Source organism: Hylobates moloch, unplaced genomic scaffold (genome assembly GCF_009828535.3).
Source record: "Hylobates moloch isolate HMO894 unplaced genomic scaffold, HMol_V3 SCAFFOLD_1, whole genome shotgun sequence".
Lineage (NCBI taxonomy): Eukaryota > Metazoa > Chordata > Mammalia > Primates > Hylobatidae > Hylobates > Hylobates moloch.
Genome location: NW_026652276.1, coordinates 204,787,663 through 204,805,485, shown reverse-complemented (window position 1 = coordinate 204,805,485; position 17,823 = coordinate 204,787,663). Strand labels below are relative to the sequence as shown.

The following is a 17,823-nucleotide window of genomic DNA, read 5'->3' as shown; positions in this document are numbered from 1 at the left end:
AAGAGTTTAAATTTTGATTTTTTGTTTTAGAAAAAAATGTTCGTCTCAGCATAAGACATAATCGATGATACTCATTTTTATGAGACAGTTGACAAACTATTACAGTCTGGAAGTCCAAAATTATTCAAGTTAAAATAAACTACAACAAAACCTGAATGCTTTTCATGATCTGTTTTTAACTTGAGAAAGTGATCACTTATAATATTTAGGGATCCCCAATTACTGGAGTGCAAACAGCGATTTGCTTTTGCATTTGCTATTCCCTATTCCAAGAATGCATTTCCTCGGATATATTTGTGAGCTGCTCCTGCCTTCAAGACATCTCATCAGAAAGGCTTTGACTCTCTTACATTTCCAGTGTTCTCTCACACTCTCTAATCATTTCACCCCTCATTGTTATTCTCCAGAGCACTTGCAGCCATCAAATATATGTGTGCTTGTTAGTTTATTGGGTCTTTAAAAAAATTTTTTTTGAGACAGGGTCTCACTTTGTCACTCAGACTACAGTGCAGTCACACAATCAAAGCTTACCACAGCTTTGAACTCCTGGACTCAATGATCCTCCCACCTCAGGCTGAAGTAGCTGGGACTACAGTCCACACTACCACACTCAGCTATTTTTTACGTTTTTTGTAGAGACGGGATCTTGCTATGTTGTCCAGGCTTGTTTATTGCTTATTTATCATTGTTCATTTTCCCACAAGTATTTAAGCTCCGTTAGAGCAGGTATATTCACTTTCTTTTCCCTATTGCCTTGCATGAGGTAAACACCCAGTAAATAATTGCTGTATCAATGAGTGGCATCAATGACCACCTTTTTTATTTTTATTTTTTACTTTAAAGTCAATACATATTTTGGGAGAGGGTTGAGGTTGAAAAAAATCAACACTTGCTGCTGTTTGGTATTTCAAGGAAACACTGGCATTGTAGTAAGGGCTAAAAATTTTTTTAGCCGAATCACAGAAAAAGCCATACTGAGAAAAACTAATAAATTGAAGTTAACAGTAGGAGCCTTATTCATCTCTCTTAGGAGATCTGAAGAGTGATCATGACAAGACGGTCCATGCCAGCCATAATAGCAGTGACACACAAATCCATTCTTCATGTCTGTTATTGTCTTCTGTTTATTATTTTCAGAAATGATGAATCTGAAACTCTTGTTTAGAACATATTTCTTACCACTGCTTTCAGGCATATGCAGATAGAAGGAGGACTCAGGTGTTTTTCGAATACATCTTCCATGATTGTTACACAGACTCTGACTGCAGAGCTTGGCTGCAGATGTCACATCCTACGGCTCTCCTGTAGGAAGAACAGAAATCTACTTAAAGCACTCTCAAAGTGTGATTCCATAATCCGGGCAGTACTAATGCCTAGAATTTTGTATTTGGTAAGGCTGAGGAGGAAGAGCATTTGTGTGGATTAGCTATTTAAAGGAGGGACTAAGCCTTTATAGGGTCATGTGAGTAATGAGCCATGCCTTTAACTGGGAAGACTATGACCCAACCAAATTCATATCATTTCCAGGTGAAGATGATCTCACAGTGTCCCAGTAAAGACTGTTCCTTAATGTAAAGATATATCTGTAGTGATACTTTTAAAAGATATCATTAATATGGGGATGGTTTGTTAAAATTTAACTTTAATTGTGAAACATTTTCAATGCTGATACTCAATATATTTTAACATTAGGTCAGATTTTTCAAAAACTACCAAGTCATCCTATTCTTCTCCCTACCTCTGAAGAGATAACCATTCTCCTAAAGTTGATGAGTTCTCATCCACGTTTTTAGAGATGTGTGTGTGTGTGTGTGTGTGTGTGTGTGTGTGTAATTATGAATAAGAGGGAGCATTATTTTGTGCTTTTTAAACATTTACATACATACAATCATGTAGGATATTTTTGCAACTTGCTTTTTGAGCTTAACATTTTCCATTTTTTATGTTGATACATGTAGCATTTTTTCATTTTAATTGCTGTTCAGTATTTCATAATATAAATATAGCATACTTGTCCATCAGTCAGTTTTTAGGAGGTAGAATATAAAAGATCATTATTTACACCAAATGCTAGTGTTACTTGTACATTGTATATAGGGTCCAATGATAGTAGGTAAGAATGTCTTCCCACAAGTCTACCATTGGGTATTTCACTGATGTGTCCATAGCATTGGGCTTTAACTCTAGGACACATTTCTACAGATTAATGATCACATTGTGCAGCTAGGATGGGCAAACCTAATTGAAATGATATTATCAGCTAACCCAGAAGAGCCTGGCAGGAATCTTGATCAATGTCTGCCTTGATCCATACAGGTAGGACTATGGAAAAATTCTAGTAGATTAATTAATAACATAAATTGAGTTTCATATTAGCATTTAATTATTTATTTTATCAATATTAAAACTAATTCATAATTAAAAACCAATTAAGCTTAGAACAGTGGGATATTTTCTCAGTGAGAGGAGGCCCCAGAACTGTGACTCCATCTGGTAAAGATTTGGGAGATTCAAATTGAAAGTCATAAGGCAGAATAAAGCTCTTAATTGGCAGGTAGTTGAACACGGCCAGCACTTTGGCAATAGCAAATTCTGAAGATCATGTAAGCAGTATCATTTGTTACAGGCACATTCAATCGGGGGCAGTCTCATACTATATTTAGAAACACATGCTGTTTTTAGTCAGGACAAGACTCCTTGTCTGAGGCATCTGAGGAGGTTTCTAAGAAAGACACAATAAAATAAAACAGGCAAACAATTGAAGCAAAGGAAAGAAGGAAGGGGGAAAGGGCAGTTGGGAAGGAAAAAGAGGAAGGACAAAAAAGCAACCAAGAAAGACAAAGGTCGGCAGGAGTCAAATGAAGACAACATAGAACACTGGCAAATGTAATCAACTTCAACTTGGGTGTTCCCTGTTCTGTCACAGCCGTCCTCCTTGAAATACCTTCTTCACTTAGCTTCCAGAACATCACATCCCTGTTTTGTCGCCAACCTCACTAGATGTTCCTTCTCAGTCTTCTTTACTGGCTCCTGTTCATCTTTCCTACATTTAACACTGAAGTGCCCCTGGCTTAAATCTTAGACCACTTCTCTTCTATAGCTATACTATTTCACTGGATAAGCTCACCCCATCTCATTACTTTAAATACAACCCCCAAATGTGTATCACCAGACCTTATCCCTGAATTGATTGTATACCCACCTATTTACTTGACATCTCTACCTGGATGCCATACAAGCATTTCAAACTTAACGTACTCCAACATAATCTACTGACCCTCTTCCCAGACTTCCCCATCTCAGCATAAGCCAACTCCCTCTTTCCAGTGCCTCAGGAGCAAAACCTTGGAGTTATTCATCACTCCTTTTTCCCCTTACAGTTAACCCATCAGCAAGCCCTTTTCAGTCTACCTTTAAAATATATCCCGAATTCAACCCTTGCTACCATTCTGTTACAGGTCACTATTAGCCCTCGCCTGGATGATTGCCTCCCAACTAGCCTCCCACAATCTGTTCTAAATACGGTAAGCATACATATATTTCTCTCTATAATTAAGCAAAATAGGAATCAATAATAAAAGAAGTAGACACAAAAATCCTAGTTTTTTACAGATTAAAAATACCCTCCCAAGTAGCAATTTGGTCCAAAAGGAAATTTTTAAAATTACAATTTCAAATTAATTAGAAAAATAAAAACAACTGGAATACTACATGTTAAAATGTGTTAATACATCCAAAGTAATTTTCAATGTCAATGCCTAGTCATAAGTGCTTTTGTTTACTGGGCAATCCAATTATCAAACCAGAAACAAGGCATTTTGGCATTGGCTTTCACCTGGACTCCCATTCAGCTATACAGCAGTGTGCACTGGTAGCTGATAGGGTACCGAGTGGCTTGCTTTCCACTTACGCTTCTTTCCATGCTTCCCGTTCCCCCAACTCTCTGCATCTTCTCAGTCACTTTTCCACTCTTAGAAGCTCCACCTTAGTTGCTACCTGCTGCATTGAATCAGTGCATTCCCTATCTCTATGTCATTATCAGAAGCTGGTCACCAATTTCCTAGAACCCAGCAAGTGACATTCTACCCATTACAGCAAACTTTCTTGACTTTCAGTGTTTCTGGAGCATTAGCTAAATATATAAAATTAGCTTCTAATTTTAAATCTTTATCCAAACAAATGTGCACCTTTTTGTGGAAGTTTATCTTCTACTCTGTCTTTGGATCTAAAAAAAATGTCCTAGCATTTTAAAGCATGCTAATACTAGATGCAAAAGTAACACTTTTTATTGAAATAATTTTGATTATTTAACATAGAGGAATAAAATAATAAATTAAACAAGCATTCAAGAAATTAGAAAAATAATTTTTTAGAAAGCAATCTCATGAAAAGAAATAATAAAGTTAAAAGTATAAATTTATGAATTAGAAAATTGAATTGATAAAGAATAGGTCTTCAAACAAAGAAAATCATCAAACATTTATATCTGACAAGCCTAACTAATCAAAAAAGGAAGAGTCATGATTGATTGATTGACTAAGTGGTTCAGCTCAGTCTCCAACTCATTGATAATGCATGGCTCGAAGCATCTACCCATTGTTTCACCCTTTGTGACATGGTTGATTCTTGAGGCATAGTCCGCCCTTATCATAAAACTATTAGGTGCGACTATATCCACCCTAAACAAAGATATCCCCAGATTACCACCCAGAAGGCAAGGACAAAGGCCAAATCTCTCTTTGGGAAAAGCCAGATTCTTTATAACCCATTGTCTCTCCATCTCACTACCTCCTCTTCTATTTTACTGTGAAAGTTTTGATTATATCAACCTTAATTATTGCTTCTAGAGTTGGATTTGTCAGCCTCTTGGATGTGATTACATGGCTATTTCAGCTGCTCTAAGGAAAGATGATACGTATTTAAAGATTCTCTAAAAGAGAATTTTGTCTATGTGACAGCTTGGATTTAATCAGACCATCCCAAATACATGCTTCAATTAGGGGAAACCTGTTAAACCATTTATATGTAATGTGGTTAAAAAAAAGACAGGAACTTTACATATAATTTATAAAAATCTAAATACATTTTATATATATACATTTATCATAGATATATATAGAGAGAGAGAGAGAAAAAAAGAGAGATTTCACTTGAAACCCAAAGCTGAAGACAGTAGGGTTGACAACTAAGGAGTTAGAGACATTTACCCATCTCCAGCATATATAAATGGCTAGAAATTATCAGGGCAGAAGGAATATTCTGTGAAAGGAATTTGAAGTAGACAGCACTGTCCTAGAACCCCACGGGAACTACTGGGAGCTTGGAGGCTGACATGTTTATTTATTCACTCTGCAAATATTTATTCAACACACATTATTATGTGCAAAGCTCTGCTACAGGTTCTTGGAATAAAGACACTGAGGAGAGATGACAGCAGTGGGAGTGGTCTGCCTTCATGTAATTTAACAGAACAAGGGTATAGGAGTATTTTCATGATCCAAGTGGATTTTACAGAGGTAGCCAGGCATGCATCTTCCTGAAAGTCCAAGGGGAAAGGGAATGTAGGAGGTACTTCTGGGGAAGAAGTAAAGGGGAAGTTTCAAGGTGGTAGCTAAAGCCTGCATTGTTCAAAGCAGAGAATGGTGTCACGCGCGGGGGTGAAGGAGGTGGTGGTGAGAGTTGTGGGGAGAAGGGGGCTTCCTGTAATCAAACTGCAGCAGTCCTTCATGTAAGAAAAAATCAGCCACTAAATGGCAGCCATATCAAAAGGCTTTCAGCAGGAAAGATAATTACAAATGTCATTAAATTTAAAAAAAAATATTGCCACCCTTTCTCATCCTCATCCCCATCTTCTAAACCCATCTTTGAATTAGCTGAACAAAAGAACTCACTGTGCCCCTCTTCTCCACACCTCAGATCCAAGCCTGGGGTGTGGGGAAGAGAGGTAAGAAGTAATAATCAACACTTACATGGCACTTGCCACCTGCCACGTACAGTTTCAAGTGCTTTACATGTATCAATAGTGTAATTCTCATAAAAGTCCTATAGGAGAGATACTATTATTTCCTTCATTGTATAGATAAAGAAATTGAAAAGTCAATTATTTGATCAAGGTCACACAGCTAGTAGGTGACAAAAAGTGAGCATCGAAACTCAAGCAGTCTCACCACAGGACTCCTGTTCTTAACAATGCTGACATCCTAATTTGTGTCACACTGAATGAAAAGAGATTGCTATTTTTATATTTTATAAGACTAGACATTTTAATTCCTGAAAATGAGACTGTTTGTTAATGCCTGGAAGTGAGGAAAAGCTGTGGTCTCAGAATTTTCACTTAGGCAGTGGGATGGGTGATCATACTCAAAGGCAGCTATAGAAAGGTAGTAGTTATTTTGTGAAAATTAATAGAGTTATTTTATGTGTACTATCTAGGTAACTTGGGATAACCTAGAAGAAATGAATAAATTCATATATATAAATATATATATGTGCATATATATGTGTGTGTATATATATATATATATACATGACTTCTAGAACTAACAATGAAAAAACAAATAGAATATCTAAATAGACCAATAACGAACATGGAGACTGAATCATTAATCCAAAACTTCGCAACAAAGGAGAGCCCTGGACCTGAAAACTTCACCAGTGAATTCTGCCAAACATTAAAAAAAAATTAATGCTAATCTTTCTCTAACTCTTCAAAAATACTGAAGAAAAGGAAACATTTTCAAACTCACTTTATGATGCCAGCATTACCCTGATACCAAAGCAAGGCAAAGATGCTGTAAGAAAAGAAAATTATCAGCCAATATCCCAGACGAAACTGGATGCAGAAATCCTCAACAAAATAATAGCAACCCAAATTTGATAGCACATTAAAAGTATCATACACCATGATCAAGTAGGATTTATTCCTGGGATGCAAGGATGATTCAACACACACAAATCAACAAATGTGATATACCACATAAACAGAAGGAAAAATAAAAATCATATGATCATCTTACTAGAAGCAGAAAAAGCACTTTTTAAAAATTTAACACCCCTTCACAGTAAAAACTCTTAAAACAATAGGTGTAGAAAGAATGTACCATAACATATAAAGGCCACATATGACAAGCCCATAGCTAACATCATAGTCAATGATGAAAAGTTGAAAGCTTTTTCTCTAACATCAGAAATAACACAAGGATACTCACTCTAATCACTTCTCTTTTATTCATTTTAATTTAATTATTTTTCTTTAAGAGATGGAGTCTGTCACCCAGGCTGAAGTGCAGTAGCACAATCATAGCTCACTACAGCTTTGAACTCCTGGGTTCAAGTCATCCTCCTGCTGTAGCCTCCTGAGAAGCTAGGACTACAAGCACACACCAACACACCTGGCTAGTTTTTTCTTTTTTTACCTTTTGTAGAGATGGGGTCTCATTATGTTGCCCAGGCTGGGTTTGAACTCCTGGCCTCAAGCAACCTTCCTGCCTCAGCTTCTCAAAGTACTGGGATTATAGGCATGAGCCATCTCATCCAGCCAACTCTGACCACTTCTATTCAACATAGTACCAGAAGTCCTAGCTAGAGCAATTAGGCAACAAATAAAAATGAATCTGAATTTAAAATTATCCTTGTTGCAGTTGATACAGTTCTATATACAGAAAACCCTAAAAACTACAAAAAATGTCATAAGTAATAAAGAAATTCAGTAAGGTTGCAGGATACAAAATCAACATACAAAAATTAGTTGAATTTCTATCTATTAATAGTGAGCCGTCTGAAAAGGAAATTAAGAAAACAATTCCATTTACAATACCATTAAAAATAATAAAATACTTACGAATAAACTTAACCAAAAAAGTGAAAGACTTGTATATCAAAAACTACATAATATCGATAAAAGGCATTAAAGGAGACATAAATAAAAGACAACCTATGTTTATGGATAGAAAAACTTAATATTGTTAAAATGTCTGTACTATCCAAAGTGATCTGCAGGCTCAATGCTATCCCCATCAAAATCCCAATGGCATTTTTTTTTTTTGAGACGGAGTCTCGCTCTGTCACCCAGGCTGGAGTGCAGTGGCGCAATCTTGGCTCACTGCAAGCTCCGCCTCCCGGGTTCACGCCATTCTCCTGCCTCAGCCTCTCCGAGTAGCTGGGACTACAGGCGCCCGCCACCACGCCCGGCTAATTTTTTTGTATTTTTTTTTTAGTACAGATGGGGTTTCACCGTAGTCTCGATCTCCTGACGTCGTGATCCACCCGCCTCGGCCTCCCAGAGTGCTGGGATTACAAGCGTGAGTCACCGTGTCTGGCCCCAATGGCATTTTTTACAGAAATAGAAAACAAAAAACTAAATTTTATATGGAACCACAAAAGGCCCAGGAAAGCCAAAGTAACCTTGAGAAAGAAGAACAAAACTGGAGGCTTCACATTTCCTCATTTAAAAATATATTACAATTCTACAATAATTAAAACACTATGTTACTGGTATAAAGGAAGATATACAAGTCACGGGAACAGAATAGAGAGTCCAGAAGTAAACCCACACATATATAATCAACCGATGTTTGACAAGAGTGCCAAGAACACAACAGAGAAAGGATAGTCTCTTCGACAGATGGAGTTGGGAAAACTAGCTATCCATATGCCCAGAAATGAAATGTTATACCACACACAAAAGTCAATTCAAACTGGACTAAAGACTTACTTAATATTAGACCGAATACTGTAAAACTCCTAGAAGAAAACATAAGGAGAACGCTTCTTGACACTGGTCTTGGCAATTATTTCTTAGACGTGACACCAAAAGGACAGGCAACAAAAAGAAACATGGACAAATGGGACACATCAAACTGAAAAGCTTTTGCACAGCAAAAGAAACAGCAGTGTGAAGAGATAACATATAGAATAGTAGAAATATTTCCAAACCATATATCTGATAGAGGTCATAACCAAAATATATAATGAACCTCTACGACTCAGCAAAAAATACAAATATCTCAATCAAAAATTAAGCAAAGGACTTGAACAAACATTTCTCCAAAGAGGACATACAAAGAGCTAACAGGCATATGAAAAGACGCTCAAAATCATAATTATCGGGGAAATGTAAATCAAAACAATGAGCTATCACCTCACACCTGTTAGGATGGGTATTATTTAAAAAATAAAAGATAACAAGTGTTGAAGTTGTAGAGAAATGGGAACCCCCGTACCCTGTTGATGGGAATGTTAAATGGTACAACAGCTATGGAAAACAGTATGGAAGCTTCCTCAAAAAATTCTAACTATAACTACTATATGATTCAGTATATATGCATATATACTTCTGGATATATAAAAGAAGTGAAGTTGCAATCTCAAAGAGATGTCTGCATTCCCATGTATATTGCAGCACTATTCACAATAGCCAAGAAATGGAAACAATCCAAGTGTCTGTTGACAGATAAATGAATAAGGATAATTCAGTATATACATACAATGACATATTAGTCAGCCTTTTAAAAGAAGGAAATAATGTCATTTATGACAACTAGATGAACCTGGGGGACATTATTCTGTGTGAACTAAGGCAGTCACAGAAGGACAAATGCTACATGATTCTACTTACGAGGTATCTAAAGTAGTCAAACTCGTAGAAGCAGAGAATACAGTAATAGTTGTAAGGGGCTGAGGGGGGGAGAAATGAGAAGTTGTTATTTAAAGGTTGTAACGTTTCAGTTATGCTAGATGAATAAGTCTGAGACACGCTAGTTCAGTTACGCTAGGTAAACAAGTTTGAGAGATCTCCTGTACAACTTAGTGTCTATGGTTAATAATGTATTAAGCACTCCAAAATGTAACAGGGTAGATTTCATATTAAGTGTTCTTATAATAAAAGGGGGATTGTTAATTTTTTTTTTTGAGATGGAGTTTCACTCTGGTTGCCCAAGCTGGGGCGCAATGGTGCAATCTCAGCTCACCGCAAACTCTGCATCCTGGGTTCAAGTGATTTTCCTGCCTCAGCCGCCAGAGTAGCTGGGATTACAGGTGTGCACCACCACATCCAGCTAATTTTGTATTTTTAGTAGAGATGGGGTTTCTCCATGTTGGTCAGGCTGGTCTCGAACTCCTGACCTCAGGCGATCCACCTGCCTCAGCCTCCCAAAGTGCTGGGATTACAGGGATTACAGGCGTGAGCCACCGCGCCTGGCCAGAACAGAGTAGATTGTTAATAAACCTTTATATACAAATAGATTTTTCTCCCACATGCATTTCTATAATAGGTAATCAGCAAAGTAAAGAATCATTTTTGGGCCAGGTACAGTGGCTCATGCCTGTAATCGCAGCACTTTAGGAGGCCGAGGCGGGTGGATAGCTTGAGGCCAGGAGTTTGAGACCAGCCTGGCCAACATAACAAAATCCTGTCTCTACTAAAAATACAAAAAAAAAAAAAAAAAGTCAGGCATGGTGGCACATGCCTGTAGTCCCAGCTAGTCAGGAGGCTGAGTCACGAGAATCACTTCTACCTGGGAGGCAGAGGTTGCAGTGAGCCGAGATTGCGCCACTGCACTCTAGCCTGGGTGACAGAGTGAGACTGCCTCACAAAAAAAAAAGAATTATTTATCATTTTTGGAGAATCTGCCCTCCTTAGTGCAAATGAAGTAATTATTCATTTTTAAAATTTATTATTTTTTGTTTGTCACATATGTATTATGCCATTTAATCTACCAAAATCCTGCAGAGGAGGTTTTATTTTCGTCTAATTTTTTAGATGGAGAAGCTGAGACTCAGAAATGTTAATTAACATGCTCAAAATTACACCCTTAGGACATAAACATCAGTTTCTCACTTAGCTGTCTGATTAGAATGATTGTGCTCTTTCTACTCTTCTACCAACCACAATGGCTGGCATGGAATAGGTGCTCAATGTTAGACCCTGTACTTTTTGAATTTCACTAAGGTCAAGTAAGCAGATAATCAGCAACCATTTGACTCTGATGCGAAAAAAAAACTGTTTTTAAACCAATCTCAAAAGTATATTCAAGTTGCTGACAAAGAAATCATTGCTTACCTTTGAAGCAGAATATTCATATTCTCCCCACAATATTACTCCTGCTGCCCCCAATGCGGCACTTTCGCCAATTGTATGCACTAAGTCTTCCTAGAAAAGACAGGTATCAGGAGTAGTTTCCACCAAGTCAAATTTTGTCAGTGATAATGCAATAATAAGACTCAACCCTTCAACTGTGGTAAGGAACACATTAATAACGATATCTTTGTTTCTAAAACAAAGGACTATACCACAAGGTAAATACTGCATGATCTCACTTAGATAGAATCTGAAAAAGTTAATCTCATGGAAGTAGAGAGCAGAATGGTGATTACCCGAGGCTGAGGTGGTTAGGGGGAGAGGGGATTGAGATGTTGGTTAAAGAATACATAATTACAATTAGATAGGAGGAATAAGTTCAAGAGATCTATTGTATAGCATGATGTCTATAGGTAATGACAACATAATGTATTCTTGAAAAATGCTGAGAGAGTGGATATTAAGTGTTCTTAAAATAAAAATAACTGTGAGGTCATGAATTTGTTAATTAGCTAGATTTAACCATTCTACAATGTGTATGTACCTCAAAACATTATGTTGTATATGATAAATACATACTACAATTGTATGTCACTTAAAATATAAATTTTAATACACAGAAAAAAAAGCATTTCTTTTAAATAAAGCTATCATACAAAAAATAAAACAAAAGACTATACCAGAATTGGAAAAGGTGATACTGCCTTGGATTCTTACATTTATTTGATAAATATTTACAACGTTCCAGGCAATATTCTAAACACTGAGAATATAAAAATGAAATAGATTTCAATTCCTGTTCTTGAAGGAATGTTTTTTAGTCTAATGGTTGAGACAGACATATAAACAAGTGACTATAATAATTTTTATATTAGTAGCACTCACAAGGCATATATAAATTAGAAGTGCTTAATACTTCATGGAAGAGTCTGGGAAGGCTTCCTTAACAGGTTAAATTTCATATGACTCTTGGGAATGAGAATCAGTAGACTCTTGAGAATGAGTATGAATTCACAAGACAGTCTAGAGAGAGCAGAGTTTTATATCCACAGAAAGAATAAGAGCAGAGACTCAGATCCAGGCAAAATCACAGTCCATCCAGAGAACTCCCAGCACTTCCTTGTGGTAAAGCACACAGAATTTGGGAAGTAAAAACATATGAATTTCTATGTACAAACAGAATCCAAATACAAAGAGAAAAAGGCTGTTTTAAAGTGTTAAGACAACTGGCCAGGCACAGTGGCTCACGCCTGTAATCTCAGCACTTTGGGAGCCCGAGGCAGACAGATCACTCGAGGTGAGTAGTTCGAGACCAGCCTGGCCAACATGGTGAAACCCTATCTCTACTAAAATACAAAAATAGCCAGGCATGGTGGTGCCTGCCTGTAATCCCAGCTACTCGGGAGGCTGAGGCAGGAGAGTCTCTTGAATTCAGGAGGTGGAAGTTGCAGTGAGCCGAGATCCTGCCACTAAACTCCAGCTTGGGTGACAGGGTGAGACTCCATCTCAAATAAATAAATACATAAATAAATGTTAAACATTTAGTGCTGGAAAGACACAAATTTGCAACTTTGATTTTTTTTTCTTTTTGCATATAAAGAATGCATTGGAGGGTGGGTAATCCCAGCACTTTGGGAGGCTGAGGCGGGTGGATCACCTGAGGTCAGGAGTTCGAGACCAGGCTGACCAAAATGGTGAAATCCTGTCTCTACTAAAAATACAAAAATTAGCCGGCGTGGTGGCACAAGCCTGTAATCCCAGCTACTCAGGAGGCTGAGGTGGGAGAATCACTTGAACCTAGGAGATGGAGGTTGCGGTGAGCCAAGATCATACCACCGCACTCCAGCCTGGGTGACAGAACGAGACTCCATCTAAAAAAAAAAAAAAAAAAAAAAAGAATGCATTGGAGGGGAAGGTCAAGATAGTACAGGCAAGAACACCAATTAGGAGGTAATAGAAATTGTTCGGTGAGAAATGATGATGCCTCAACAAAGGCAATGTAAATCCTTGTAAAGCAGAGGGAACAGATTGAAGAGTTATTTGGAAATAAAGATGGATAAGTTTTAGTTACTTATTGGATAATGGAAAGAGGAGAAGGGAGGCAGCCAAGTGACTTTCAAATTGAGTGACTGTATAGATTACAGTTCGTAAAGATAAGAAACTGAGGGTGTTATGCTAATGAATATAGGCCAAGAGCAAAGAAGTAGGAAATAGGGAGAGATGGGAGATAAAGGGGATGACCCATGGCGTAATCTGCCTTCTTTTCTCCCCTACAAGGTATGGAGAGTCAGAGATCCAGTGCAAAGGTGGAGTGCTCACAGACTGCAATGAGTAAACTGTCACGCCACTGTAAGCTTTCCTGCGTTATAGGAAGGTTTCAGCAATGCTGGTATTTATGTTCTGCAATTTGTCTAAGTAATACAAGAAAGGAAATCATTCTTCCATTATACTGACTAGTATCACATTCCTTCAACCTAAATGTAGTCGCTTATTTTAATTGAGACACTCCTGAAAGCAAATACCAAACAGAACTGGTTTAAAAAAAATGCATTGGAAAGTTATGTTACTTAGACCAAAGGTGAGAAAAACCCATACTGTTTTCTGATATGTGATACATGGAAGGCAATAGGAAAGCATTAAAACAATTCAATATAATGCTCAGCTGATTCTATATATTTTGGTGAGCGGAGAATGCAGTCTATTGATTTCTAAAGTAGAGCTCAGAGGTGATACTTAGCATATAATTTACTTTAAAAGTCTAATGTACCCACAAAAATTAAAAATAAAGAAGATTAAAAAGTCCAATAGTACAAAAAATAGGAAAGCAATGAACAAGGATTTTATGAAAATGTGGCTCATCTCATTCTCCCATTTTCTCTCAAGGTGAACTCTTTGACTGCATGAATTATGATTATTTTCTACTGTTATTACTAATAACATGTAATTCCTGACACAAGGTAGGCACTCAAGAATTTCTGAATGAATAAATATAACCCAGGTTTTTTTCCTGAAAAAGATTTAAGAAAGTAAAATGATTTGAGAAAGCTGGTGTCACCTGAGGAGTATCTTAGCAAGAAGACTTTGGTAGGCATGACTGATATCCTAAAATACCTGGACAACTGGCTTTTGAAAGAAGGATTTGCTGTATTCTATGTTGCACCAGAAGGTAGAATTAGAACTAGTGGTATGAAGTTATTAAGAGCCAAAGTAGATTAAATATACTCAAAAACTTTCTAGGAATTAATATTTCCCCCAAATGGCGGTTTCCCTTCTAATATAAGAAGTGCCCCCATCAAAAAGTGTTAAAGTATAAGAAAGGGTTTTTATTTGGGTAGGAGATGGGTTAATGCCCATGAGATTCTTCCAAATTTTTGTCATAATGCTATGATTCTTTTCCTTCTAAACTTATTGAATGAATAACCCATTCTGAATAATACTGAGTAATCCTGCAAAGATGAGTATGTCAAGTCTAATTAATAATTGGATTTTATTCTGAAATATTTAGGAAGAATTGCCAATGCTTTTAAATGGCCTTATCTCAAACCTAAGTGGTCTAAGTGAGCTGTGTATTGTCCATACAACAGCTCTGCTTCTGTGTTGGGTACTGGCATAAAGAATTGTTGGCTGTCAGGTATGGATGGAGATTTGAGGGTTTTCTTATCTAGCCACCTATCCAATGATTGAATCCTTACAATAATGTCCTATGTGACAATCTAGTTAAAGTTTGGACATTTGCCATGTCTTCAAACTTATTATCTTCTAAACAAGCTCATCTCCACATCTGTAGGCTTCCAGCTTTGTGTTCAGTCTAAAGACAGTATCTATCTCCTTATATAAACCAGTTTTAATGCCTTGACAATAACCACTAGATTGCATTGTTGACTGTTAAAGACAAATTCAAGAGAATCTATGTAATTTTTTTAGTTAGCCTAGCTAATTAAAACATACAAATGCAATATAATGAGAAATGTAGTTGGTTAATAATTTACCCTAAACTCTATGTTGTACATTTTTGATTTGGAAAATTGCTGCTACCTTTTCATATTAAGAAGTTAGTTCTAAAATTTCTCTCTGGTTAAAATTAATCTGTCTGTTACATTATTTAAATCAAGTTTAACATCTGTTCTGTAGGAAACTCCTGTGAATGCTAAGCTGGTAAGAATCATTATCCAAAAGTGTTAAGTGTACAACAGAATTGAGTTGACATTTGAAGAAATATACATGTTTAATGAGAGAACAGCATTGTATTGCTAAGGGAAAATAAATATCCTAAAACATTTATGTATAGGCTTTATATAGTTATTCTACCAAGTTTCCATTTTTTGAAAATGTGAGTGAGTGTGCTTTTCCTTACCTGTGACAGAGCTTCAGTACTATGCAAATAAAATGGTCTGGAAAAAATAAAAACTGGCAAAACATAGTCATCTCTAGCCATTTCGGCAATCCTCATGGCTTCTCTAACTCGATAGTGAGCAAATTTCAAAGCATTTAAGATTGACTTCAGTATTTGATCCAAATGTATTGAAGGATAAAGTGCTGCACTTTTTTCCCACAGCCACAGGAGTTGGTCAATGCAGAGAACGTCATCATTTGGACAATTACCTGTGTACGTCTCTGGATTTATTCTGTAATCATAATTGTAGCAGTCTGGATAGAGATAAAAGCCCCATAAACATTTTGGTCTCATTTCTAAAGCCAATGTGAGAGTAATGTTCATGAAATTTTTTCCAGCATTTTCAAATTCCTCTCGGGCAACTGTTTCCACTTTCATTTCTGACCAATAAGGATAATGGTTTCTAGTGAAGGCTAAAGAGTGGTTTTTATATATTATTCTGCTGCCCCGATTTCTATCCCATTGGGGTTTCCAACTTTCCCAGTCAATAACAACAAGTCCTTCTGATCTCCACCAAGGGACAGCTTCTCCTACGTCATCAGCAGTTTTCCTAAGTTGTTCAGAAAGGCTCACGTTCTGCGGTATTCCTCCATTAAAGGATTTTCCATCTTGAGAGAAGTAAGGGTAATACCCTAATTCATTTGGATAAAATACTGCAATTTTTGACCCACTCTGAGTCTCTAAAGGATTTGATATAATGTTAAATTCTTGAAGATTTATATCCACGTTGAAGAAAGGCATACAATACATTGTTGGGGCTGCCCAGAAAATGTTGAAAGGCTGGCTCTTGATCACCGGAGGCATTGCTGGTTTGAGGGCTGCCTGAGTTAACTCTTTACCCTAAGAGTGGCAGCACTTCTAACCACGCCACCCATGGGTTACACATGGCTTGAGGTTTTCAGCATTACAGCAGTCTCCTTAAAAATAATAAGCAAAATATCATACATAATGGAGTCAAATGTCCCTTAAGTTTTGTGGTATACAATGAATAGACCAAATATTTTAAAATATCTTTGAGGCTTATTAATATCTATGCCAGGCTGGGCGCGGTGGCTCACGCCTGTAATCCCAGCACTTTGGGAGGCCGAGGCGGGCAGATCACGAGGTCAGGAGATCGAGACCATGGTGAAACCCCGTCTCTACTAAAAATACAAAAAATTAGCCGGGCGTGGTGGCGGGCGCCTGTAGTCCCAGCTACTCGGAGAGGCTGAGGCAGGAGAATGGCGTGAACCCGGGAGGCGGGAGCTTGCAGTGAGCCGAGATCGCGCCACTGCACTCCAGCCTGGGTGACAGAGCGAGACTCCGTCTGAAAAAAAAAAAAAAAAAAAACTATGCCAATTTATAGTTTCATCTGAACAAGGGAGGATGAGTGAGGCTTTTTTGGTTTTTTTTTTTACTCGAAATGTGAAAAAAATTATAGTCAATAAAAACTATAAAAAGTTTCACACATTCGTCAGCTATGCAAACTCTAGCTGCTAGCCATTCTGGTTTTAATTTCCTACAATTCTGAATACGCTAACCCAAACCTTCTTGTACTGACAAGCCTTCATTGGCTCTAAGAGGAACTAGAAAAGAAAGTCTGAATGGATTGTCATATCTCCTTATTGATTGCTTGCAAAGTGACTCCAAGAACATGCCCACTTGAAAATTAACAAATATTGGGATTTTAACAAATATTAAATAGAACAAAAAGAAATAACTAACTGTACTAACAGTAAGTAATACTTTACATGCAATTTGAAATGCACTGGCTTCAAATGTTTATTTTTAAAACAGAGAGCAGTTACCCTTGGAACTAGCATAGGCTGAAATAAAAAACAAGTAGAAATGTTAATTACCCTTTGTTGATTATGAACTTTGGTGCTATCATCTTCTCTTAGGCATATAAACAAGCCTAAAATCCTATTAGTTCTTTAACTCCAGTGGTTTTCCTATAAAGAAACCGGATTGTATATTCAGCAGTTAAACCCTAAATAAAACTGGTCTCTTTAGGCCCCTCTAACTAGTCCGTTGAGACAAAAACTGCCAAAGAATCTTCCCAGAATATAAGGACTATCTAATAGTTGATACATTCCAGGCAACAAGATCTCATCCTGAAAGCAATATGGTTTCAGTTACATATCAAAATTATCTTATCTTATGGATTTTTTTAAATAAAGGAATTTATTTTAAACAGATTTTTCTCTGATATAATTAAATTCAGTTTCTTTTTAGCAGTCATACATTGTTTCTCATGTAGTTCTTGGTGTCTTTATTTAATGTACGAAATTCAGGAAAGACACCAATCAAAATTGTACACTAACTCTCACAATATAGCACCCCAAGTTTGTAAAGAAACTTGAGTAAGTCGTAG

At 37.0% G+C, this 17,823-nt stretch overlaps 1 protein-coding gene across 1 annotated transcript; it reads right to left on the bottom strand.

The window, feature by feature from the left end:
• Positions 1-9,612: 9,612 nt before the first annotated feature.
• LOC116811086 (hyaluronidase-4-like) lies at positions 9,613-16,356 on the bottom strand. The gene is given in 4 exon segments (XM_058441769.1): positions 9,613-9,675; positions 11,060-11,149; positions 15,432-16,310; positions 16,312-16,356. Coding segments are annotated over 4 exon segments (1,077 nt in total).
• Positions 16,357-17,823: the final 1,467 nt, after the last annotated feature.